The sequence below is a fragment of the Phoca vitulina genome, unplaced genomic scaffold (genome assembly GCF_004348235.1).
Source record: "Phoca vitulina isolate PV1807 unplaced genomic scaffold, GSC_HSeal_1.0 scaffold63, whole genome shotgun sequence".
NCBI classification, from domain to species: Eukaryota; Metazoa; Chordata; class Mammalia; order Carnivora; family Phocidae; genus Phoca; species Phoca vitulina.
The window spans coordinates 4,261,657-4,288,964 of record NW_022589766.1 but is presented as its reverse complement, the minus strand read 5'-3'; the positions used below and the strand labels follow the sequence as shown (position 1 = coordinate 4,288,964).

The 27,308-nt window shown below is 40.4% G+C and overlaps 1 protein-coding gene across 2 annotated transcripts in view; it reads left to right on the top strand.

Moving 5' to 3' along the window:
* Positions 1 to 24,322, top strand: part of ASXL2 (ASXL transcriptional regulator 2) — a 136,720-nt gene extending 112,398 nt beyond the window's left edge. For both annotated transcript variants that reach the window (XM_032391462.1, XM_032391461.1), the window contains 5 exons: positions 3,154 to 3,317; positions 7,549 to 7,645; positions 10,326 to 10,431; positions 12,387 to 13,104; positions 17,201 to 24,322. In XM_032391462.1, coding sequence (XP_032247353.1) covers positions 3,154 to 3,317; positions 7,549 to 7,645; positions 10,326 to 10,431; positions 12,387 to 13,104; positions 17,201 to 19,684 — 3,569 coding nt within the window. In that variant the 3' untranslated portion in view covers positions 19,685 to 24,322. The remainder of the gene's footprint in view (positions 1 to 3,153; positions 3,318 to 7,548; positions 7,646 to 10,325; positions 10,432 to 12,386; positions 13,105 to 17,200) is intronic.
* Positions 24,323 to 27,308: the final 2,986 nt, after the last annotated feature.

Here is a 27,308-nt window from a genome sequence, read left to right as displayed (position 1 = left end):
TGTCATCTTTGGTAGGAAGCCAGGGTTTGAATGTTGAAACCTTTACTTTTCATTTTATATATTTTGGTACTATTTCAGTTTTGGGGACATTTACCTTCATCTCTCAAATGCTTTTTTAATATCATTCAATTGGGGGCCCCTCGGCATCAGGGAAATACAAATCAAAAGCACAATGAGATACCACCTCGTACCAGTCAGAATGACTAAAAGGAACAACTCAGGAAACAACAGATGTTGTCAAGGATGGGGAGAAAGGGGAACCCTCTTACACTGTTGGTGGGAAAGCAAACTGGTGCAGCCATTCTGGAAAACAGTATGGAAGTTCCTCAAAAAGTTAAAAGTAAAGCTACCCTATGACCCAGAAACTGCACTGCTAGGTATTTACCCAAAGGATACAAACATAGTGATTCGAGAGGGCACATGCACCCCAGTGTTTATAGCAGCAGTGTCCACAATAGTCAAACTATGTTAAGAGCCCAGATGTCTATCGACAGATGAATGGATAAAGAAGTGGTGTGTATATACAATGGAATATTACTTTGCCATCAAAAAGAATGAAATCTTGCCATTTGCAACGATGTGGATGGAACTAGAGGGTATTATGCTAAATGAAATAAGTCAGTCAGAGAAAGACAAATACCATAAGATTCCACTCATATGTGGAATTTAAGAAACAAAACATGAACATAGGGGAAGGGAAGGAAAAATAAGATGAAAACAGAGAGGGAGGCAAACCATAAGAGACTCTTAACTCTAGGAAACAAACTGAGGGTTGCTGGAGGGGAGGTAATTGCGTGATGGGCATTAAGGAGGGCACTTGATTTAATGAGCATTGGGTGTTGTAGGCAACTGATGAATTACTAAATTCTGCCTCTAAAACTAATGATACAGTATAGGTTAATTTAATTGAATTTAAATAAAAAATTTAAAGATACATATTGGGATTTTGTGGCACCTGGCTGGATAAGTGTGTAGAACATGTGATTCTTGATTTCACGGTTGTGGCTTCAAGCCCCCCAGTGGGTGTAGAGATTAATTAAAAATAAGGTCTTTAGAAAAAAAAAATATATTTTATGTTTCTGTTTTGAACTTTTAACTTAAATACCTAATAGAGATCATGCACTTTATGTTAGCTCTGCGTATAGCTCTATATAGTGATAACAGACTCTGAAGCCACAGCTCTGGGTTTGAATTCCTGCACTGTAACTTAATAGTACAATTTTGGGCCAGTTTCTTACCACGTCTGGGCCTCATTTTCTTCATCTGTGAAATGTACAATAATAGTGTCTTACTTCATAGGGTTATTTGAAAAATAAGTGAATTAACACACGTCAATGTTTAGAATAGTGCCTGGCACTAATGAAGCCTTATAGAAATGTTTGCTGCTGCTATTATTGATCATTATATGAAATTTACTGAGACCTGATTGTGTTCATTCCTGATTATTTTATCCCCATCTTTACAATCACATTCTTTAATCATTTTATGCAGCGCTGTTCTGTATTTTATTTGTGACAGTTTCAGTGGTAGTAGTACTTTTAGGTCTAAACCTTTTATTTTTGGTTTCTATTGACTGTCATAGTAGCATGTCTGCTGGTTTGTCAGGGTAGTCTGTGAGATAGTGCTGGATTTTAATTTGGAGGAATCCTATGGGCCTAACTTAAGGGAATTCCTTTCCTCTTAAGAGAGATTACTTTTGCTTCACCTTCAGCCAGGAACAGAGGTTATCCATATTCAAGATGTGTAGCTTTGTGCATGTATTTCTAACTGTAAGATTTCTGGGTCTTAGATTCTTATGCACATTAAATTTTGCAGTATGTTATCAAATTTTCTTCCAGTAAGATTATATTAATTTGAGACCCATCAGCAGTATTTGACAGTTGTTTTTGCTTTTTCTATGTGTAGTCTCATCACTGTACTGCGGTATTTGCCATTTTGATAGACAAAAAAATGTTCATTGGTTTAACTGGCATTTAAAAAATACTAATACCGTAGCATCTGCTTATGGTTAGTCAGCTGTGAATTACCTATAATTCCCTGTGCTCATTTTTCTCATGGTGATACTTCTTTTTCATATTGATTTATAGATGCACTTAAAATTTTTTAAAAATATCTATCTACCGATCTGTTTATTAATTTAAAGTAAGCTCTACGCTCAGTATGGGGCTTGAACTCATGACCCTGAGATCAAGAGTCGCATGTTCTACCAACTGAGTCAGCCAGGCACCCCATATAGATGCACATTTATTTATTTTAAAAGGTTTTATTTGAGAGAGAGAGAGTGCACAAGCGGTGGGGAGGGTACGGAGGCACAGAGGGAGAAGGAGAAGCAGAATCCCCGCTGAGCAGGGAGCCCATGCGGGGCTCTATCTCAGGACCTTGAGATCATGACTTGAGCTGAACGCAGTCGCTTAACCGACTAAGCCACCCAGGCGCCCCTAGATGCACTTTTAATATGAAAAATCATAAAGTTTTGTCATGATTTGCAAATATTTTTGGCAAGTTAGTCTTGTTTATAATATTTTTTGTTATTTACATTTGAAGACTGTGTACTCAAGTTTGTCAGTCATTTGAAAGACTATAGATTGTGACTAAGTTTCTTTTTTTTTTTTTTTTAAAGATTTTATTTATTTATTTGACAGAGAGAGAGATAGCGAGAGCAGGAACACAAGTAGGGGGAGTGGGAGAGGGAGAAGCAGGCTTCCCGCTGAGCAGGGAGCCCGATATGGGGCTCGATCCCAGGACCCTGGGATCATGACCTGAGCCGAAGGCAGATGCTTAACGACTGAGCCACCCAGGCGCCCCGTGACTAAGTTTCTTGAAACCACTAAGGTATTCAGTTACAACATTTTTAGGTAATCAAAATTAAAATCAATGAAAAAGTTTTGATGGCAAAGGAAAAAGGATCTCAGTATGATATATATATAGATTTGAATTTTTCTGGATTTTTTGGATCACTTTGTGTATGTGTCATGCCTTGCTTTTATTAGTCTTAGAAGAAATTTCTAAAACCTTTAGGTGTTCCCTTCTTCACAGTCTGATATTTAAAGTAGTTACAACTGTGCTTTTTTTGCACTACAGAGTAAGCTATACTTTAGATAGAAACAAGAATGTAAAGGAGGCCCAAATGATTCTTTTCCCCTATTTTTGTAGGGCAAATGAAAAGGACTAAATGTGCTGAAATTGATGTTGAGACACCAGACTCCATTCTGGTTAATACAAATCTACGAGCACTGATCAACAAGCACACCTTTTCAGTCCTTCCTGGAGATTGCCAACAGCGACTGCTTTTACTCCTTCCAGAGGTGGATCGACAGGTGCGTTATTTTCAAGCATAAGCAGTTTTTTAAAAACCTTCTGAGGATTTCTTCACTCATCCCCTTTAACACTCCTTAAAACTTTTTAAATAGCTTTTTATATATACTTGTAAAGAAGTGGTATCAAAGGTACTAAGACAAGAAATAAGAATATTTTTATGTAAGTGTTCTTAATAGTTTTGCCCTGTAAGTCTTAGAAAAGAAAAAAACTCTTATCAGAACATCAAGATTATGGAATAAAATTTGTGTAGCTATCATATTAGGAGGTAAGGTATTCATTGAATACAGTCCAGGAGGAAGAGTTGTCTTGTTTAAGATATTTAACAGGGATTTTTTTAATGGATTTTTTGAAGGGAGAATGAATGTTAATTATTTTCATTCTTTTGTTATATTTTTTTTTTTTAAGATTTTATTTATTTATTTGACAGAGAGAGAGATAGCGAGAGCAGGAACACAAGCAGGGGGAGTGGGAGAGGGAGTAGCAGGCTTCCTGCCGAGCAAGGAGCCCGATGTGGGCTCGATCCCAGGGCCCTGGGATCATGACCTGAGCCGAAGGCAGCAGTCGCTTAACGACTGAGCCACCCAGGCACCGCTTTTGTTAGATTTTTAAAAAACAAAAACATTTATTGTTTTCATAATAAAGAACTTTAAAAACCCAATAAATTACACTCTTAAAAAAAAGATAGCTAGAAGAAATTCCAAAGGTTTGGGAAAGTCTAGGTAGGGACTGGAGAGATTTTGGTTGGTCAGGAATAAGGTCAAGATCTGAGACTTAGGCTTTTATCCAGGAAAGAGTGACTAGCAAGTCACTCCCCCTTCTGATTATCTCTTTCCTCCTCTACAAAAGAAAGATAGGACCATTATGATTTTTAAGGTTTATTCAATTCTGAGGGTTTTTTTATTCATTATTATTTCCAAACACATACTGTGTTCTTAAGTAATCTGATAGCCCTCCCCTTTTTTCCTAATCATTATAAAAACAAGATGAGAGGTATTTTCCCTAGTTTACAGTAAGAAAACTAGATTTATACCCTGGTTTGTGGTAAGAGATTAAAGGAGAGTAAGTAAGTTACACACATCATCCTAGCTAATTGACTGTGTCAAAACAAAATATTTCTAATTCTGAAAATGATCTTTCTATTAAACTGTATTGATACTAGTTTCAGTCGCATAATGATGTATAAATTAGCACATGGGAAAGCAGGCCAGATTCCATTTCCAGAAGTAAGTCAGGTACACTACCAGCCATAGGGAAAAGAAGTAAGTAAAGCTGATCCTTCCCCACTACTGCTTTTCCCTCCTTAAAACTTCTTGGGGAAATTACAGTTTTGGGGATGCCCACCTTTTGGTTTGAACAAGTTAGGAGGCTAATGTTTCTGCAGAGTTTTTAAAGAACTTCTCATTGGGGATTGCTCTCGTCTTTTTTAACGGCTCAGGTTATTAGGTTGGGAATAAGATAGGACCTAACTGAAGGCCTATCTAGAACTCTAGTGCAGGTTTCTTAGAACTGTCTTTTGACTAATGGCCCTTATCCTCTCTCTGAAGAAGGATTGCCACATAAAATTTTAGAATGAAAAGGGACCTTGTAAGTTATCTGTTCAATTTCCCATAGAGTACAGTTGTGTGGGGAATTCTTAATAGGAAGTTACTTGGCCTTTTTTGAGTATGGTGAGAACACAGTAACCTGAGAAATAATGTCCTTACGTATAGAAGTATGGAGCTTGAATCAACTTCACTGTCAGATGCAATTTAGAGTGTTTATATAGAATCCTGGTTATTACTAGGACGAAACATTGAAAACCATATTTCATTGTATGGATTGCCCAGCCATGAAGTAAAAATAATTTAGACCAGAGAAAAGAAAATAGGAGGGGAGTGGATTAAAGCATCTCTCTATATTTAAAGGTCTGTCATATGAAAGAGATAAACTTTTTTGTTTCTCCAGAAAGCAGATGTGAAGTTAAAATAACATTTTTTTTTTAACAGCTACAGCTGTTAAAATGGATTGACTTGTGATGGAGTAACTTACTCATCACTGGACTATTCAAGCTTAGGTTGGATGACCTGTTCTGATAGGGAAGACCATTACCCTCTGCCAACTCTCTAGAGTACAAATCGGCAGTCAGCAAACTTGGGCCAGTTTCAGCCCACTTGCCTGTTTTTGTAAATAAAGCTTTATCGACATATACCCACCTTCATTGGGTTACATATGGTATACAGCTATGTTCGTGCGGCCATGGCAGCGTTAGACGTGGTTGCCGCAGAGTCCCTGTGGCCTTCAAAGCCTAAAATAATTGCAATCTCTCCTTTGGCAGAAATAGTTCACCAATTTCTGCCCTAGAGCTGGGGGGGCAGATAACGTGGGCCCAGATAGACGTAGAAAGTGAAGTTGGTTGAGAAGCGTTCCTCAATCCCTAGGATGTCCCAATAGTTACTTAAATTTTCTTCAGAAAATTGTTTTTGACTTAAAGGTTACATTTAAGTTTTTTTTTTTTTTTTTTTTTTTTTTTTTTAAGATTTTATTTATTTGCGAGAGAGAGAATGAGAGACAGAGAGCATGAGAGGGAGGAGGGTCAGAGGGAGAAGCAGACTCCCTGCTGAGCAGGGAGCCTGATGTGGGACTCGATCCCGGGACTCCAGGATCATGACCTGAGCCGAAGGCAGTCGCTTAACCAACTGAGCCACCCAGGCGCCCCTACATTTAAGTTTTTAATACACCTAGAATTTTTTTTTGTATTGCTCTGAAATTGGGCTTCAACTTAATAATAGATAGCCAGTTGTTTCACCACTACATATTTAATATAACCATCTTTTTCTCACAATTTGAAATACCATCTTCGTTATATATTCTATGCACTTACATGCAGTATGTGTTTATACGTACACTCCACTTTTCCACTCATTTCTTCATTCCTTCTAATGTTAGTAATAATTGTTTTGAGTGCAGTGGCTTTGTATGTGGTATGTTTAATAATTGGAAAGGCGATTTTTCTTATTTTTTCCTTATGAACTTTAAAATCATTTTGTTAAAAAAATATAAAATCGTTTTGTTAATGAAAAATCTGCATGGGGTTCTGGTTGGAATGTAGATATTAACTATGGGGAGAAAGTCAATTTTATTAAGCTTTTCTGTCTAAATTTTTTTCAGATCTTGTGTTTTATGTCCTTATATAAGATTTATGGTTCTAAACCAAGATAGGAAATCAGAATCTCTAATAGAATCTTAAAACCTTTTGGCAAGACATCACAAATCAAGTCAGTGGGCAGATAAATTAGGGGAAATTTTTTAGTGTATGTGACAGTTTTACTATGAATAATATGTAAAGGATTCTCACAAATTGATAATAAAAATAAGCAGCCTTATAGAAAAATATGCAAAATGATAAGAATTTCACAAGGTGATAAATCTGAATATTTAATAAACATGCAAAAGTTTGAACAAAACTCCAATAGTCAAGATAAAGGAAATTCTTACATTTCAAACCCTTTAGACTGGCAAAAATTAAATAATTTAGTTAACAAATATTGTTCACAGGATAAAGAGTACACTCATACATTTCGGGTAGAAATATGAATTGTTGTAGTCTTTTTGGAAAATAATCTAACAATACCTTGTTACAGACACAGATATTTCTTTGCTTTTAGAACTTATTCCACAGAAGTAAAAGCCCTAGTATATTCATCTTTGCCAGAATGCTAATATTGCAGCGTGGTTGATTGTGGGAAAACACTGGAAACAAGGTTCATGTTTATGATTAAGAAACTGGTAAATGAATTAAGGTGCATGCATCCAGTGAAATAATATGCAGCTATTATAAAGGAGCTAACACTATGCCAGTTGACTTGGAGAGACGTGCACAATGTATTATGTGAGAAAAATAAGATTCAGAGCTTGGTCTGGAGCTTGGTCACAGTTTTATAAAACAAATAATAAACCTCTCAGGAAAAAACTTCTTACATGTAGATTTATTTGTTTGCGGATGATTCTTTGAGTATAATTAATGGGGAATGGAATTGAAAGTAGAAGAAGGAGGAAAGGTAAACAGGAAATAAATTTATTAGAAAAAATGATATATTATAAAATAGTAGTATCCATAATAAGCAGCATGGTATGATATAGTCATGTTTCTATAAAAGTAAATGTATATACATTCTTCTCTAAAACGAAAGAAAGTTCAATTCCACATTTGGCTTTCTTTGTAAGCTTCTCTTGGCTTATTCTTTGACCCAGGTTGGTCCAGATGGTCTGATGAAGTTAAATGGCTCAGCCCTTAACAATGAGTTCTTCACTTCAGCAGCCCAAGGCTGGAAGGAAAGACTCTCAGAAGGTAAGTGTTCAACCTTACGTGCCTCCTAGATTGTATATGTACTTGGAGCTACTATGAGGGCAGATTGGCACCTCTATGCCTCAGTGAGTTTTTGAGCTAAGGACGAGATGTTTCCATAGGGTAGAACTAGCTATCCTGTGTGAAACACTATACTGACTTTTTTCTGGAGCCTATGTAACCAGGTCTGGCTCCAGATGGAGTCTAGCAATGTTCCTTTAAGAAGTCAAAGTCACCTTTCAATTTAGGGAAACTAAACAAATACAGATTTTAGACCCTCTTCCTCAATATTTTTATCAGTGATCAGATTCTGATCAAGATTTTGATTCAGGGATTCTGGGTTAATGCCTAGGAATTGAAATTTTAATAAGCAGAGTATAGAATTAGGGTTACAGTGTTCGCTTATGTTTGTTTTTCAGTACACATGGAATACAAACTAACACTTGAAAGGTCATATGAAGTTATACCAAGGCATAGCTTAAAACAACTGTGAAAAGCTTTAAAATGAATACATTTGTTTTTTTTTTTTTTAATGAATACATTTGTAAGGAGAGCAATTAGGAATGCTATTCATTGCTGACATTTTGTCAGATCACTAGCATTTAGAGTTAATTGACCAGCTAATTAATATCTATATTGTTCACTGCAGTTGTTGACATTTGCCTTCCTATTGTTTTGAGTTTTTTTTTTTTTATTGTTTTGGGGGGACAAATTCTGTATAGAAAGGCTCTCTCACTGATTACTCTGGTACTCTCAAAGATTTCCTTGAGCAGAGACCACTTTTTTTTTTTTCTGAAAGAGCTGCAATCACACAAGCACTTTAAGACATATGCATTACTATTACCTTTCTTTAAGAATAATTTGATAAGGGGTGCCTGGGTGGCTCAGTCGGTTAAGCAGCTGCCTTCGGCTCAGGTCATGATCCCAGGGTCCTGAGGTCGAGCCCTGCATCAGGCTCTTTGCTCAGCGGAGAGCCTGCTTCTCCCTCTCCCTCTGTCTGCCTGCCACTCCCCCTGCTTGCGCTCTCTAGCTCTCTCTCTCTCTCAAATAAATAAATAAAATCTTTAAAAAAAAAAAAAAAAGTAATTTGATAAAGGATTTATGCCCCACCCAACTCCCCATTTTTTTGTTTTTGAGAGAAAGAGAGAGCAAACTGTGGCAAGGGGGTGGGGGGCAGAGGGAGAGAGAGAATCTTAAGCAGGCTCATGCCCAGTGCAGAGCTGGAAGCAGGGCCTGATCCCTGGACGCTGAGATCATACCCTGAGCCAAAATTGGGACTGTTACGACTGAGCCACCCAGGCGCTCGCCCCCCTGGTTCCCGCACCACCCAGTTTTTTAAAATAGGTATTATCATCAGTGATACCTTGGTCGTTATCAGTGTTACTTTTCTTTCTTTTTCTTTTCTTTTCTTTTTTTTTTTTTTTGCATATAAGCAGTCACTGCTATACCTAGTCATTTATTTTATGAGCAGCAAAAACTTTGAACACTGTACACATGTGAACAGAATTCAATACTTTTTATTCCTCATTCTCTCATGCACAGTAGACTCAATGAAAAAGTAGTTATGGGTTGGACTCTGACAGGCAGAGTCCTCTTTTCCTTTTTTTTTTTTTTTTTAAAGATTTTATTTATTTATTTGACAGAGAGAGACAGCGAGAGAGAGAGAACACAAGCAGGGGGAGAGGGAGAGGGAGAAGCAGGCTTCCCGCCCAGCAGGGAGCCGGATGCGGGGCTCCATCCCAGGACCCTGGGATCATGACCTGAGCCGAAGGCAGATGCTTAACGACTGAGCCACCCAGGCGCCCCCAGAGTCCTCTTTTCCTACTCTTATGCCCAGGACTGTGTCCTGTAACACTTTTCCTTTCTATCCTCTTATCCCAAAGAGACCTAAACTTGAAGTCTACCATTTCTGCCTCTTTTTCCTTGATGTCCTGGGTATTAGAGTATAAAAGAGAACAACCTTTCTGAGCCGCAGTTTGAAGATGGCCTACCCAGCACATTCAGCTGTCCTCTGCTGTTGGAGTGGGAGGGATTGAAGTGCTTGGTGATATATGCAAATAAATGTCATTTCCAGAGCAGTGCGGTCATTGGCATGTTGAGCACTTTATTGCCAAGGCACTAGAATGGTACAATTTCTGGAGCAATTAGAAAACTGATGACTCCCAAATAACTCCCTATGGTTTTACTGGAACCTCAACTGCCTATAAGCAGGATCACAGGTCACAGCTGTTCATTATGCAGTTAGAGATAAAAGGCACAAAATAACAAGTTGCCTGAGAGAAACAGAACTTTAAAATAACCAAATGCCCAGTGGCATTATTTACTGAAACCACGTGACTCTTCTTGCAGTGGGAAAGAAATGACAAATTCAAGGTTAATGATAAAAGAAATCTGTGGGGCATATGATGTTTGGAGCAGGAGGGAGGTGCCACAGGAGGGCCCAGAGAAAAGGCACAGGTGGCCTCCGCTGAGTCCTGGAGACTGCATGCAGTGGTGTGCAAGCTTGTATGTCCCCCAGTGGCTTCCAGGGGCTCCTTTCCAGTGAGGAATTGTGGGAAATTTCTCTTACTTTCACATGATAGTATTCTGACTCCTGCATGAGACTTTCATGATTCACAAATAGTTAAAAGTTACAAACAGCATATTTCTATTGAATATCTTTTTTTTTTTTTGTACATTACAGGTGAGTTTACACCTGAGATGCAAGTGAGAATTCGACAAGAGATTGAGAAGGAGAAAAAAGTAGAGCCATGGAAAGAACAATTCTTTGAAAGCTACTATGGTCAGAGGTAATAACAACACAGGTTCTGTAAACCAAATGTGAATTCCTACATATATCTCACACCGTGTTTCATCTTAACTACCTTTCCAGAAATTCTAGTCCTTAATTTCCTTCTATTATTTCACCAGTTCTTTTTAACTAAGAATTTTTTTTCTTTTTGTGAATCATGCGTGCACAGAATTGGGTTCCTTGACTCTTGACACATTACCATTGTGGGTGGGATGGTTTCATTAAAAAAAAAAAAAAATGTATTATCTTGAATTGGAATCCCTTTCTTTGAATAGACTGAATAGTTCTTATCAATAATTTTATAAGTTATAAGAATACTGAAGTTCAGTACATTTTTTCTAGTAGTTAATTATCCCACAAGATGGTAATTTATCCAGAATCTCCAAGGAATCCTAGGAATCCCATAATATGGACCATTACACCCAGGGCATCATTAAACAGCCTCTTCTCTCTAGAAGGCACTCTGGCGGGTCTTCATAGCTGAATGAAGATACAAACTCTGTTCTCAAGGGGATATACGTTAAATTTTTTTTTTTTTTAATAAAGTATCCGAAAAGAAGTTAATGGGGACATTTAAATAGATGACAGTGGAGCTATATTGTTTGAAGTAGAATTGAACATCCAGAGATTTATTGGTTTGTCTCCCTTCTTGCCTTCTGCATACCTAATGGCAATCCTTAAGGACACTCCGTAACCACAGTTTGACAACTAATGGCTCTTTTTCTTATTTCCCAGTAGTTCATTGATCCCCTTTATGGTCACGTAGGAAGTGATTCCTATTGTGATTAAGAGTCTCACGTATGGGTACGCCTGGCCGGCTCAATCAGTAGAGTGTGTAACTCTTGATCTTGGGATTGTGTGTTTGAGCCATGTCGGTCTTAAAAAAAAAAGTCTCACATATTGATCTACACTCTTGGTATGAGCTTTGAGCCCTTCTCCATAAATGATGGTGTATCCATTTAGACTGTTATCGCAGGTAGCTGTCACTCTGTAAATATTGTTAATTTCCTCCGTAGGCATTGTAGGAATTTTTGGGTCTTTCTGTTTTCAGCTGTTAACTTTTTTTTGCCAGTTTTTACAGGAGGACTGTTTTTTATTATTGTCTAGTTTTGTTGTTAGCCACTCCATTTCAGAGGTGCAGTACTGATCATTTGAAGTCACCAAAGAGTCCCTTGCTTTTGCCTGGTTAAACAATGTTCTAAAACATTATGAAGAGTCTCTAGTGACCCCGCTGAGTAGCCTAGTTCTAGCGAGGCCACTCTGTGGAAGTCCCAGTTGACCTTCACTCCCAGGATAGCTCAGAGGCATTGATCTCAGAATTAAAGAGCTATAGTAAGTGAAGTGTAAATGGGCTTTCCAGAAACTCCAGAGTTCTAATTGTCTGAAGAACGTTGACAGCCACCTCCTACTGTCTCCTCAGGGGCCCGTAGATTTCTTGGGCCCCCCTTTCTGCGGGTGCTACAGAGCAGAGTTGATCAGGGTACGTGGGTCTTGGCCTTCTTTCACTTCCCTTGTGGGTAGTCTGTGATGTTTGCCTCTAGACAAGGTAGCCCCTCTTATAAACATAAGTAATAATGATAATTAACATTATTGAGCTTTAATATGTGCTAAGTACTGTTCTAAGTACTTTATATGCATAATTTAATCACACAACAGTATAAAGTGATGAACCTCAGTATATAATGAAGAAACTGAGATACAAAAGACTAGTAACTTACTTAACGTCACATGGATGTATCAGAGCCAGGATTTGCATCCAGGCACTCGAGCTCCAGAACTTCACTAATAATAATAATAATAATAATAATAGTAATAATAATAGTGATGATATATGAGGAATACCTACTATATGTCAGGGTTTCTTCTAGGCATTGCCATATACTATTATCTCCTAACACTTTCAATAACATAGGCCATTTTTCAACTAGAATATTTTTTCCTTCCACCTTTTAGTTCTGGTCTGAGCCTTGAGGATTCAAAGAAATTGACAGCCTCGCCCAGCGATCTCAAAGTAAAGAAAACCCCAGCTGAGCAACCAAAATCCATGCTCCCTTCAGAGGCCTCACCTGTCAGTATAGTCCCAGTAATTTCCCAGTTAGGGTCTAAAGAAGAAGTGGTGCAAATGCCATCCCCAGTAAGAAAAGAAGAGCATGAAAGCCAAGATATGGTGCAGCCAAACCCCAAATCCACAGAACCCCTACTTCCCTCAGCAAGCAATACACAAGAGCTTAGCAGCATTCTTCCCATCAAGTGCCCAAAGGATGATGATCTCTTGGAGCAGAAGCCAGTTGCCTCTGCTGAACAGGAGTCTGAGAAGGAGAATCATCTCACTACAGTTTCTAATTATAACAAAGATGAAAGCCAAGAAGCTTTAGTTACATCCCCAAACAAACCCAAGAGTCCTGGGGTGGAAAAACCAGTAATGAAGCCCATAGCAGAAGCAGGTCCACAGGATATCACTGCGAAAGAACCTCCATCAGCTCTGGTTGATCACAGCCCAGAAAGCCTCAAGAGGAAATCTTGTCTCATCCAAGAAGAGGCCCCCGTGAGCTGGGAGAAAAGGCCACGTGTCACAGAGAATCGCCAGTACCAGCAGCCATTTCAAGTCTCGCCACAGCCCTTTCTCAGTAGAGCGGACAGGATCCAGGTGCGAAAAGTACCACCTCTCAAGGTAAGAGAGTGGGAAGAATTGAAAAAGAGAGAATGTATGAACAGTAAGTTTCTGGTCTTATTAAATTTCAAGTCATTTGTGGTATTTCGTAACGCAGTTGTATATATGTGATAAGCCTGTTAACTGTGTTGTAACATGAACAAAATTATTAATAAACGGGCATTTAGAACTGCATTCCTACAGATCTTTATTAGTGGTTGAGTAAGTAATGGATATCTAATTAATGAGACCACCTCCACCCACCCTCCCTGCTGGCTACTCTTACATCTTAAGATAGTTGTGGAAATTATTCTGTCTCATGTGACAACATAAGAAATATAAACAGAAGGAAGCCATTGGCTTTTTTGTGGCAAGAGCCATGATATTTAAGTGTACCCTGGCCCTTTTCTTACTGCCATAACTGATTTGATGTTCTGTGGCTCTAGAACTACCTTTAGTTCCATCTTTTTAAAGGAAACCTCTATGGTTGCCATGGGTCACTGCTGGTTACTTGAGGGACATGAGTAAGGTGGGATAGCCTTGTTAAGCTCTCTTGCTCAGGCTGTGTTACTGACTTCCATGTTAGCATTCTATTGCTGCTTATCAAATCTTTCACACTCATAAAGCAGTATCCTTATCTTAGTATATAAAGACTGCATCTAACCAGTAGTGAGCCCTTTAAAACCCAAACACATTTTTACTCCTGATCTAAAGGTTTACTAATACTTGGGCTTGTGCTTTATATCAGTTTGCAGTTCATTTATTCACTTAATAAATAGTATATGTTAATAAATTTTTACTAATGGTATTCATTAATACTATTGTGTCTACTGTGCGCCCAGGCACTGGGTATTACTCATTCACGTTAGGATATAAATAGAAAAAGAAGGCACATAGAAATACTTTTTCCCCCTTTTTTATTTAACTTAGATGAACAAAAGTTAGTTCCATCAGGACATATCCCTTAGAAACATTCAGTTGCTAGTACTTGACCCATTTCATTTGCTATGTATTTCTCTCTCATTTTGCGTCTTATTACTAATTGTATGACATTCTCATTACTTTTTAATTTTAAGATTTGTGCACCTAGGAATCTCCCTTTTTAAAAAATGTTTGCCACTTTTCTACCATTAACATACCTTGCATGCTTTGCCAGAGATTGTGATTTTTTTATCAAAATCACTTTACCATTCTTTTTTTCCCCACTTTTACTGTTATAAAAATATTAGAAACCTTTCTGTAATGAATGTCAGTCAGAACTTCTATGCAGACCCGAGAGCCGAGTTACATTTTAGGTTTTACTTTATATAAATGATACTGGGTAAGATTCATCATTTCTGTTTCCTCATCTGTATAGAGGCGGAATTACATGCTACTTGGTCTGCTTTCTCTAATCCAGAGAGGCTCCACACTGAAAACTTAAGTCTACCATGACCGTATTATTGTTATTTAATTTTTTCCCTTTTGCTCTCTTCTCCTTCCTCATCCCCCTCTACCCCCCCACAGAATATTTTCTACCAGAAGTTGCTTTAATAACTCTTACCTTAGGCCGTATCTCAAATCCCACTTTCTTAGACAAAACTTAATGTAATTTATAACAGCAAAATCTTTTAACTAAAACTTAAGTAGAAAAATAAAATTTTAATTTTATTACAAATGTTATACAAGTGTATATATGTAAGTTATATACGTGCATATGTGTGCACACGTTACAACATGGATATCTGTAACATAATATGTATGGGGGGGAGATGGAAAACTGTGTTTCCTATTTGGTATACATTTATTTATTTTTTAAAGATTTTATTATTTGAGAGTGAGAGAGAGCACAAGTGGGAACAGGAGCGGGGCTGGGGATGGTGGTGGGGGAGAGGGAGAGGGAGAAGCAGACTCCCTACTCAGCAGGGAGCCCGATGTGGGGCTTCATCCCAGGACCTTGAGATCACGACCCGAGCCGAAGGCAGATGCTTAACTGACTGAGCCACCCAGGCGCCCCATCTATTCAGTATACATGAAAAGAATTTACCTTGTTCTACCAGGATAGCGCTTCTTGGTGTTAAATTGTTACCAGTGCCCAGACGACATTGAGCCCTTAGTGCTTACAGAGTGTAACATCTCATTTATTCCACATAAACAGGTAATAGAGCTATTTACATAAATAACTGAAACTTATTATTTTTACGTATTAAGACTTTCTATTAGAGCCACTTTTAATGAATTTATCAACATGTTAGTAATGATTTTCAGTCATTACAATAGATATTATTTATTCTTCTAGGTATGTTATTATTCTCAAGATTATTCTGATGTAAGGTTGTTTGTCCCTATATACAATTCCCCTAAACAATTGTGCTTTTACTTTCTTGGATTTAATTTTCTGGTTTTACCTACTTTCTACCCGTCCTAGTGGTCTCTTCTAGGTGATATTACCAAGGGGCAACAATTGCTTCTTTCCCTCTATTGGTAGCTTCTAAAATACTGTGCAGTTAGATGTAAAAGAGACTCAGTGTTTAAGAGAGAGATTAGGTACATCTCCTGACGTGAGGCGTGTGGACTGTGACGCCTGTGACGATCCCACTGCTCTGACTTCTCAATGACGGAGAATCTGTTTCTCAGGACTACTGACCTTTTGAGAAATGGATATTGCAAATAATGAAAAATTTTTAGTGACTTTACTATTCTTAATTTTAAGGAGTTCCGGAAAGATAACATGCATTTCCTTAGAGCCCTGTGGCTTAATTTTTCTTTTTTTTTAATTAAATGCCCTAGAAAATCTGTAACAGTTATTTGCTCCTTTAAGTTCTGGCCACTACTAGAAGGGTCCAGACTTTGATGCATTCTAATTGAACTCTGATAGCTTCCAAAGTATTGTTTCAAATAGGAGCCTGATTCCTTTCAGATACAGTATTTTATGCTATGAAAATCAGTGGTTTCAAACTTGGTGATGTATCAGAGTTTCCCAGGAAGTGTTTCAGAAAAGCATATTTTCTCTAGAGTTTTATTTTTTTATTTTTATTTTTTTATTTTTATTTTTTAAAGATTTTATTTATTTATTTGAGAGAGAGAGAATGAGAGAGAGCACGAGCGGGGAGAGGGTCAGAGGGAGAAGCAGACCCCCCGCTGAGCAGGGAGCCCGATGTGGGACTCGATCCTGGGACTCCAGGATCATGACCTGAGCTGAAGGCAGTCGCTTAACCAACTGAGCCACCCAGGCACCCTTCTCTAGAGTTTTAATTTGTCAATTTTGGGATAGGACCCGGAGCACATATATTTTTTTTAATTTTTTTTTTTTAAAGATTTTATTTATTTGAGAGAGAGAGAAACAACGTGAGAGGGGAGAGGGTCAGAGGGAGAAGCAGGCTCCCCGCCGAGCCAGGAGCCCAATGCGGGACTCGATCCCAGGACTCCAGGACATGACCTGAGCTTAAGGCAGTCGCTTAACCAGCTGAGCCACCCAGGCGCCCCCAGAGCACATATATTTTTAACCAGCTCCCCAAGTAAGGATAAAGCCAGCCAGGGATGAAAACGAGTGTGGTGAACACTGTATACATTATGTACATACTCCCTCGTGTGGATGGACGGAGTGGGGTGCATCTGTGGATCACACACTGTCTACCTTCCAGTGCTATCTAGACGCCTCTGTCATTGAGATAATTCAGCCTGAGTGCTTACGTGTGCGTGTGTGCGTAGAGCAGAAGAGAGCAAGAATTCTCCTCGGAGCTTGGAAGGAGAGCTAAGAAGAAAAAGACAGTGGTATGCCTCTTCTCTCACACACACATTCGAAAGTGCAAACACCCCGCAAGGTCTGTATCTTAAGTAATAAGCAGTCGTGAGTAGTAATGCCATTAGGAGGGAGTCGCTTTAAGAGAGGCTTGGGGATTTGGGGCAGAGAGGATGTTGGGGGAGGAGGGGCTTTGGCACCAGTAGCGGAGCTGGAAGGACCCTAGAGACACAGTCGCGTTGCTGTCTTCTCCACGCTTTGGTCTCTCGGCCGTGACCCCCCATCTCTGTGACTGGGGTGCAGCGGTTACTGCAACAGTTCAAGTGTTCGGGAAGTTCTGTTTTTCTTGTCAATGAAAACTAAGCTCTGGGTTTTTTTCCTCCCTCCTTCTTTCAGATCCCGGTCTCCAGAATCTCCCCCATGCCTTTTCCTACATCGCAGGTCTCTCCCAGGGCTCGTTTTCCAGTCTCCATCACTAGTCCTAACAGAACAGGAGCCAGAACTCTTGCAGACATCAAAGCAAAAGCCCAGCTGGTCAAAGCACAGAGGGCGGCCGCCGCCGCAGCGGCCGCTGCCGCCGCCGCCGCAGCGTCAGTTGGAGGGACCGTTCCAGGACCTGGCCCCGGGGGCGGACAAGGCCCCGGAGAGGGCGGTGACAGCCAAACCGCTGGAGGAGGGAGGCCAGACTCAGACCGAGGCCGCGAACCTGGAGAGGGCCCCACCCTGGAGTTGGCAGGAACTAGAAGCGGGGGAGGTCCGAGAGAGCTTTTACCCTGTGGGCCAGAGACTCAGCCCCAGTCTGAGACCAAGGGCCCCGAGCAGGCACGGCCTCCTGGTGTCTCTGGAGCACAACTACAGCAAACCCCCTCGGTGCCTCCAACCTCTGCCAGCGGTGGAGCCGGCGCAAGGGCCCCCTCCCCAGCCCGCACTAACGCGCCCCCACCAGCCGTAGGGAAGCCGGCTAACGAACCCCCGCACCCCCCCAGGGCAGCAGCCGCAGTGGCCTCTCTCCCCCACCCGCAAGGCCCCGGGACCTGCAGACAGGAGAAGGCGCCTTCTGCTCCGGCGGCTTCCGCTCTCATCTCAGGTGCCTCCCCACCTGTTCGTTTCGCAGCCGATGGCACAGTCGAGCCCAGAGCAGGTTCTGGTAGGAATATGCCAGACCCTTCGGCCTCAGCAGAGACAACCGCTAGTACTTCAGCGGCTGGGACTCCCTCTCCTTTAACATCGTTGTTGACCGCAGCCGCTTTAGAAAAGCTTCCTGTACCCCAGGTCGGTGTGACTGTAGCGCCTCCGGGATCAGCTCCGTCCTCGAGCACTTTGCCAGTAGCTTCTAGCCTTAAAACTCCAGGAACTTCTTCAAATTTGAATGGACCCATGCCAAGGCCGAGCTCTAGTATCCCTGCGAATAACCCTTTGGTCACTCAGCTGCTTCAGGGCAAAGATGTTCCCATGGAGCAAATTCTGCCTAAACCTCTCACCAAAGTTGAAATGAAAACTGTTCCACTGCCCACGAAAGAGGAGCTGGGGACGGGAGCGCTCACCGGCGCCGGCGCCACAGAAGACAGCGTCAGAGAGGAAGGGGGTGAGAGGCAGTCCCACCTGGCTCTGCAGCAGCTGGGGAAGGCCTTGCAGAGTAAGCAGCTCCCCCAGGTTCCAAGACCCCTTCAGCTCTTTTCAGGTAAGGAACTGAGGGACTCTAGCATTGACACCCACCAGTACCAGGAAGGACTAAGCAAAGCCACCCAAGAGCAGATCCTTCAGACTCTCATCCAAAGGGTTCGGAGGCAGAACATTCTCCCATTTGTGCAGCCCTCCCAGTTCAACTTCGCTCACTCAGGTTTCCAGTTGGAAGACATCTCCACAAGCCAGAGGTTCATGCTGGGTTTTGCTGGCAGAAGGACATCGAAGCCTGCCATGGCAGGTCACTACTTACTTAACATTTCCACCTATGGCCGGGGTTCAGAGAGCTTTAGGAGGACCCATTCTATAAACCCTGAAGACCGTTCGTGTCTAAGTAGCCCCACGGAGGCCTTGAAAATGGGGTACACAGACTGTAAAAATGCAACAGGAGATAGTAGCAGTGGCAAAGAAGAAGATACGGATGAGGAAAGTACCAGTGATGAGCAAGAACCCATCGTGGTGAAGGAGGAGCCCCAGGCTGCCCAGGGTCCTGGCAGGTGTGAAGCAGGTTCGGGGCCCCACAGTAGAGAAGCCCTATCCACCAACGATTGTTTAGCAAAAAAGAATGTGAAGGCGGAGACACCAGTGCATGAGCAAACCACTTTAAGCAAGGAGAATTACCTGTTCGCGAGAGGCCAAACATTTGATGAAAAGACCCTAGCCAGAGATTTTATTCAGGCAGCACAGAAACAAATGGCTCATGCAGTGAGAGGCAAGACGATGCGTAGCAGCCCTGAGCTTTTCAATTCTACTGCTCTTCCTCTGACCGCAGACAGTCCCACCCATCAGCCTCTCCTCCTCCCACCACTGCAGACCCCAAAGCTGTATGGAAGCCCCACGCAGATCGGGCCAAGCTATAGAGGCATGATCAATGTCTCCACCTCGTCCGACATGGACCATAACTCTGCTGTCCCGGGGATGCCTGACTGTAGCCAGGTGGCTAGCAATGTAGGTGATGTCATGTCCTTTTCGGTGACTGTCACTACCATCCCTGCTAGCCAAGCGATGAATCCCAGCAGCCATGGCCAGACCATTCCTGTTCAGGCCTTTCCTGAAGAGAACAGCATAGAGGACACACCTTCGAAATGTTACTGCCGATTGAAAGCCATGATCATGTGCAAGGGGTGTGGAGCATTCTGCCACGATGATTGCATTGGCCCCTCGAAACTGTGTGTCTCCTGCCTTGTCGTTCGGTAACGAGACTAGAAAGAGAACACGCTGTAAAGGAGGCAGGGAGGGAAGGGTTGATGAGATGTGTTTTTTGCGTCCTTTCGGAATCACAGAAATAAATAAGTAGGTTTCAATTGTCTTAAGAGACAGACGTTACTTAATCAGGAATACAGAGTACAGATCTTATATTTTAGAGGAAGAGCACCTTGTATAGTAAGTCTAGGTCAAGCAAGACTTTGTGAATTTGTGACAAGTTTGCACTTACAAAATCATGTAAATATGTCACATTTTGTTTTAACATTGTTTTCCCAAGTGTTTAGGTAATGATGTATTTGAATTCAGATTTATGTTCCACTTCACGTGACTCTGAGAAAAGTTTAATGCCATGCATGGTTAAAGGAAGCTGTCTTTCTTCTCTCCTTTCCTAAGAGGCCAGGAAAAGGAAGGAATGAAGGAATGGTCTGGAGAAATGACCATTCAAGCTGATTATGTCATGATGGTCTGACTGCAGGCTTTACTTAGATTATTCAGCCTTGGCGGGATTTGGATTCAGGGTTTACTCAGTCCCTTTACCTTAGACAGAACCTTCTTAAGTTCAAATTTTTGATACTGTATTAATTTCATAGGTAGTAATTCAGACTCTGAAAGCTCTTGACCTGGTTCTTGGCTTCCACAAACCAATACTGTTGCCAAGCTCTCTGCTTGCGCTTTGTGGCCCCCTGCCCTCAAGGCCCCCTGCCCTGCCCTGAGACCGTGAACGTGGCCCACGAAGGGTGTGCCAGCCCAGGCCCCTGCTGTTAGCTGAGCCTGTGCCGGGCAGCAGTTCCAGCAGTAACATCCGGGTACCTGGTCAGTCATGGGAGCTTACAAACAGGTGTGAGATGCTAGTAGAGCAGTAACAAAAAATGTTAGCGATGGGGTGATTTGAACTCTGTGTTTTGTTGGGCAAGGGAGTAAAAAAAAGTGCAGAAACTATTAAACTGAACATAACGGACTTTGGAAAACGATTTTTAACCCTAGAAACAAGGTAGCCTCTCTTTTCCTCTTCTTGCCCAACCCTGTTCCCTAATGTTCTGTAGTCCGCTGTTGTGCAGGAGGGAAAGCTCCTTGTTGCCACATTTGCCCGTTCTGTTTAGCCTGTTTTGACCTCCCAGGCATCTGAGGAGTGTGGAATAATCTTACTAGATACTACTTTGAACAGAACGTGTGCACACAGACATACACAGTAAAAGTTAGACACTTCTCCTGTTCTGGAAGATACGTCCTCTGTTTTGGATTACTGCTTTCTATGCACTAGAAATTTCTAATGTAAAGGGGCTTCAGTAAATGGCTAAGGAAACATCTAGAAAGGAAGAGAAGTTAGCTCCAAAGTTTTGTTGCTTGTTTTGTTGATTCTTTTTTGTTTCCTTTGTTGTTGTTTTTTAAATCTTGTCACTAGTGACTGAAGAGTTTTTGAGTACATATATTTAGGTCATGGTTAAAGAACATTAAAATAAATCTACAATTTATCAGAATTTGGTATTAAGGAACCGGGTATTGTCAATATGCATCATGCATATTGATTTTAAGTTTTCCTAATTTCAAGTGTGTAAAGTAAAAATACTACTGCAACCTAGTACACTTAGTATTCAGGATGTGATATTGACCATATGCAGAACAGAGTAACTTGTTAAGTCACATTCCAGATTAGGAGAAAGTAGACAGTAATACTCTTTGCTCTTCCCCATTCTGTTACCCATTCTTCACCCCACATTATACATGCTTTTAATACTTTTGAACCCCATAAGAAACTTAATACTTCACTGTTTTTCAGTTTTTGCTTCTGTTACTTCTTGTGGCTCAAGGCGAATACAGGATTAATATCTCTGTTCTAGTTTCAGCCGAGACAATAGGATGTCCGCCTAATTTCCCCTTTTCTTCCGGCACACACACAAGGATCCAGGGATAAGGAGTAAGTTCTCTAGCCAAGATCCAGGAAGAAACAAAAATGGTTCAGTTCCCCAAACTTTCAGTACTCTGTGTAATCCAAGGGCAGGGGCTAAAAGGACCTATTGCTGGTTAAAACTCTGTGCTCAGTTTCCTCACTCCCCATGTTCAGTGCCAGGACTGAGGGCTGGTCTGTGTGCTGGAAGTGCCTGAGTATTTCAGAACTAACCCCATGCTAAACATGAATTACCAATTTGGATTGATCAAAGTGAACTTTCTTCTTTGCACCTTTCCTGTCGTAGGAAGTCCCTCCTCCATGGTTCCCGTAATCTGAGTTTGGACAGACTAACCAGGAGAGGAGGAAAGGAGAGGAGGAAAGGGATCAGGGATTTTCAAGTCCATTTGGAGAGCAAACCGTATCGTGCCTCTTCTTCTTGACCAAGGCTCTTGCAGATAGGTCCTAAGCATTATTATTCCCCAGATTCTCTTAACAAATGATACTCAGCTAAAAAAATATTTGCATTTATGAATGTCCCTGAGACAGGATATGTCAACTAGGTACACTGCTTCAGTCTTGACAAAATGAGAGGATAGGTTCTCTCGGCTTGGTAGTAAATTGAATACAGTCCGTTCGTCAGTTTGTTTCAACACAGTGGTTTCAGGTAGAAAGTCATTCATTTTAAGAGCTGAACAGAAAAACAACAGCAACAATCCAAACACATTAACAATACAATTTGGCCCTTTTGAAAATGAAGCAGTAGGAACAAGAAAAATCTTTATATTATTGAGAGCATGGTACTCCAATACCTTTAAAGCAGTTTTTATTTTAGGTTTTCGGAGTTGCTTTACCTTTCAGTTCAATCTGAAAGGTTGCTAATCAATGCTAACCTTTTTTTTTTTTTTTTTAATGGTATTTAGTTGCACTATTTCCAGTGACTAGTCAGGCATTATGCCTGATGCTTATGCCTCCAGGGTATGCTTCTCGAGCCTTCAGATACCTTCCATTGTAGGTCACATTGGGGAGATAGCATTAACAATAAATATGTCATCTCAGTCTTAATGACTGTTCTGAGTTGTCTAGTAGAGAAGGCTCCCTGAATCTTAAGAAATTCGATAAAAATTCTCCATCCTATTAAACAACCTGGGGTTGTTCACCCTACTATTCCTTAACCCCTATGCTCAAGATTCTGAAACTATCTGTGGTATCCCATGGAACATTTCTAAGAATAAGATCTGGCAAATGGGACATTTTTCTTGAAGAAGGGGAAGCATACTTGCGTGGGCTGGGAAGGCACCCAGATGTAGGTGTTAGGAATTATCTCAGATTTAAATAGCCAAAGGAGGACCTCCTTGCCTTCCCGGTGAAGGTGTAAATTCATACATATTGATGACTTGACAGTTAACCATCCTAATTGCTTATTATTGCCTTTCTCCACCTTAGAGCCCTTAAAGAACTCTTGGGTAAAATTATTTGTTATAATGAGGGGTTCTTCTCTGGTCATTACACCACTATTTATTTCTAGAACTCACTGTCAGTGAACAGTGCCAGGGTTTTCTCTGTGACCTGGAGGTTTCACTTCACAGCAAAGAGGGAAGAGTCCCCGTTGCATTACAACACAATGTGCTAAGTAAAAAACTTGGCCAACGGTAGTTTTCAGCTCAATTTATAGAATAGTCCAAAGAGACTGAGAAACATGATAATAGGCAGGGATCTTTTCCTACCATGTTTCAATACCTACGTACCTATTGAAAGGGAACAATAGGTAAAACATTTCCTAAAGTTGAAGTAAGAGCTTCATAGATTCTTGGTTACTTTATTTTTTTTAATGCTTTACATTTGATACAACTATTAAAGATCAATTTTAAAAAAATAGCTTTCCAGTAATATATTTTAAGTAATATATATTTTAATATCTATGTAAAAAGTGACAGTGGAAGACTTTGAATTTCTCATATATGGTATGTTTATGTAGGACCTCACTGTTAAGGCACAAATTATTACAAAGGAAGTTACTCTAAAGACACTCAGATTATTTCCGAAAAATGCAATAAGGGGAATAGTTTTGGAGTTTATTTTTTATTTTAAAAGAAAATCGACTTATTTACCACGAGCTATTTTTTTTCTTCTGGCTTATAAGGTTTGTACAGACTGGTTTGGTAAATGCTAAACTTTTGTGTCTTTTGCCTTTTTAAAGGAATTGTTAACATTGGAATTGAGGGTATGTACAGAGAAGTTGGTGTCAACACCATTTAAAAAGTCATATTTTTTCACAAATATAGAAAAATCATTTTACATAAGAATTTTAAGTATTTGCAATAAATATATGTATATAGATTGTATGTATTCATATATTCTTATTTTTCATTTTATTATTAAGTAAAAGATAATTAAAGTGAAAATAAAAACCTTGGAGTTTTTGGTGACTCTTGAGGTCTGACATCGTCTGAGAGCGGTGCGGGTTAAGGGCCCTCAGCTGTTCCCTTATATCACCATTGCAAGGTTACCGCAGATTGTGTAGAAGAGTCAAAATGAGGAATTTGGTGATAAACAAATCAGGGTAGCGTATTTCTTTCAGAACTCTAGTAAAAATATTAAATATGCCTAATCCGTCTGTCTCTGTTTTCACCCTTGAACTGTTCTCTCTCTTAACCATGGGATGTTACTGGGAATGTTAAAAACAGACAAACACAAAAACATGGTGCATTCTTTTTTTTTTTTTTTAAGATTTTATTTATTTATTTGACAGAGAGAGACACAGCGAGAGAGGGAACACAAGCAGGGGGAGTGGGAGAGGGAGAAGCAGGCTTCCCGCGGAGCAGGGAGCCCGATGTGGGGCTCGATCCCAGGACCCCGGGATCATGACCCGAGCCAAAGGCAGACGCTTAACGACTGAGCCACCCAGGTGCCCCCCTCTTTTTTTTTTTTTAATGTGCCCACTGTTTGCTTCTAAAACAAAGAATGGTAAGAAAATATCTCAGGGGTGAAAATAGGTTTTTCTTTACCAGCAGTGGTTAATAATTCATTAGCAAACATTCACTGCCACCACCTTGCAGGCAGTAGGAGTATGTGAAGAAATAATTTCATGAAGATAATCGAAAACTTGTTTTCTGTTTCCCAGTTCTTCTCTGAGAAGTGAGTTTCCTAACCAGTTCTGTATCCTTCCTGATGAGTCTGAGAGGGAGTTTCCTAACCAGTTTTAGGTCCTTCTTGATTGATCCGGAGAGCTAGAAGAGCTAGGAGAACTTTGATTTTGATCTCCAAAGTGTCAGGAAGGGCATTTATGCAAATGAGGACTGAGCCAGTTACTAGGAGAGCTTAACTGTCCATGGTCCCAACCTACGATAGCCTGGAATCCTGCTGTTCAAGAGATTTTGTGGTTGCAAATACTTGGTTTTAGGATCTGATTGAAGGAGCCAAACACTACCTAGATAATCTTTGGAAGTAAAGGTATCCGGCCCATTCTTTAAATACAGATTTATTGATGAAATAAAAAATAAGGTCAGAACTTCACGAATGTATCTTAGTGACCCATGAAACTCACTTTTTATTCTAGTTCCCTAGTTCTCCCCATAATTACTCAGCCATGATTATTTTCACTGATAAAAATAGCATATTTTGGAAATTAATAAGGATACATAGAATGCCTTTTAAAAAATCGCTTTGTTATTTTTCAAAAATTGAAATTTCAAACATCGGGGTTGCCCAAAGACGTTGAAGATCGATTACCAGTCCAAGAGAACAGCATTCTAAATCTTTGCTGAAAATATTCTTTACTAAAGGAAATTTCTTATGTCTCAGGGAACATCTGCATCCTTACAATTCCCATATATAATAGGAGTGAAAGTGAAATATTTCAATGTGTGTGAACCAGCCCATTGTGGCAATTTCCAGAAACCACCCCCCGTCCGCCGTTCATAGTACATATTTGTAATTATTTAAATGGGCCTCCTACCTCGCTGGAAGTGAAATTCATATTCAGGTTAATGACACAGGGGCCTAAACGTATAGTTGATAGGCAGTTGAATGAGAAAGAGCAGTATACTAGAACACAACTTCAACTTGAATCCCCAGCTGTCCTTTATTTACATCACAGTCCAGAAACCTGTGTTCGATGCTTTTGACGCCATTGACCATAAGTGGTCTTAAGAAATAAGATTTTGCATAACGTTTCTAGCTGGTTTTGTGTACAAATCCTGTTGTTCACTAATTCGTCTCTTTCTCGGAGCACCTACTATGTGCTAAGCACTGTACTAAGGTTCAGGTTCTGCAAGGGTAAACAAAAGCAGCCACGTAATTGTAAAAGGTCTTCCTAACGTAGTAGCCATGCAGCATGTGTCTAGTTCAGGGCTCAAGGAGTATTGTATGCTACATATTTCCCAAGACATGATGGAAATTTAAGTGTAAATGAGTTACGGAAGGGAACCATTTGAGGCACTGGGTGAAACCCAGTGGCAAAACATGAAGCAAGAACGGAAAGGCATTGCCCCTAGGTGAAATAACAATGTGGAAATGAAAAGTCATGTTAGTAAAATTTACCTTTTCTGAAAACAATCATTGGAAGATGTAGAATTCTTTTTTTTTTTTTTAAGATTTTATTTATTTGACACACAGAAAGAAGGAGAGAGCTAGCACAAGCAGCGGGTGTGGCAGGCAGGGGAGAAGCAGGCTCCCTGCTGAGTAAGGAGCCCGATGTGGGGCTCGATCCCAGGACCTTGGAATCATGACCTGAGCCGAAGGCAGCTGCTTAACTGACTGAGCCACCCAGGGGCCCCCAGAAGATGTAGAATTCTTAATAGAAACTTCAGGAAATTTCTTTCTTTTTTTTTTTTTTTTTAAGATTTATTTATTTATTTGACAGAGAGACAGCGAGAGAGGGAACACAAGCAGGGGGAGTGGGAGAGGGAGAAGCAGGCTTCCGGCCGAGCCAGGAGCCCGATGTGGGACTTGATCCCAGGATCCTGGGATCATGACCTGAGCCGAAGGCAGACGCTCAACGACTGAGCCACCCAGGCGCCCCAAACTTAAAGAAATTTCTTGGTAACGTCTCAGTTGAAGAAAGAATCCCTTTCAATTAATTCTGGTGAGTGCATCTGGAAAGATGCTATAATCTTAACTAACCTTTTCTAATAACTGTTAGGTAGATAATGCAGCCTACTTGTCACTGATGTTTAAACCCACAAGAAGCTTAAGGGAATTGAAACTAAACCTTGATTTTTATCTTGTAGTCTGGTGAGAATGAAGTGTATCCCTTTATTTTATATTGTTAAAGAGATGTTGTATCCCTGTTTTTTCTCCATAATGGATAAAATTAGTGTTCTAAAGTTTTTATTCTAATACTGTAGAATTGGCTCCCCCACCCCATCTCTAAGTCACAGAACTTGAATTACAAGAAACTTCAGCAGGATCCTAGCCTTTTTTAGTGGCCTAAATTCCCAATTCTTTGAGAATTTCTGGTAAAAAAAAAAAAAAAAAGTTTTTAAAGGATAAATCGTTGTATTTTGTTAGTGCTTATTCTTGAATTTTCCTTACCATTTATCATTAACTTGGATTGTTGGATTTGCAACTCAAATTCTGCATGCCAAAATATCCATATTCACCTTTCAGTCCAAGAGGTATTTGGTATATTCCACCGTGAAGTGTCTCAACTTTGTCCAGGAAGTAGGAGGGTGGGTATCCTATATTTTCCTAATACTTGGTGGCCTTAAACAGATTATTGGGTTTCTT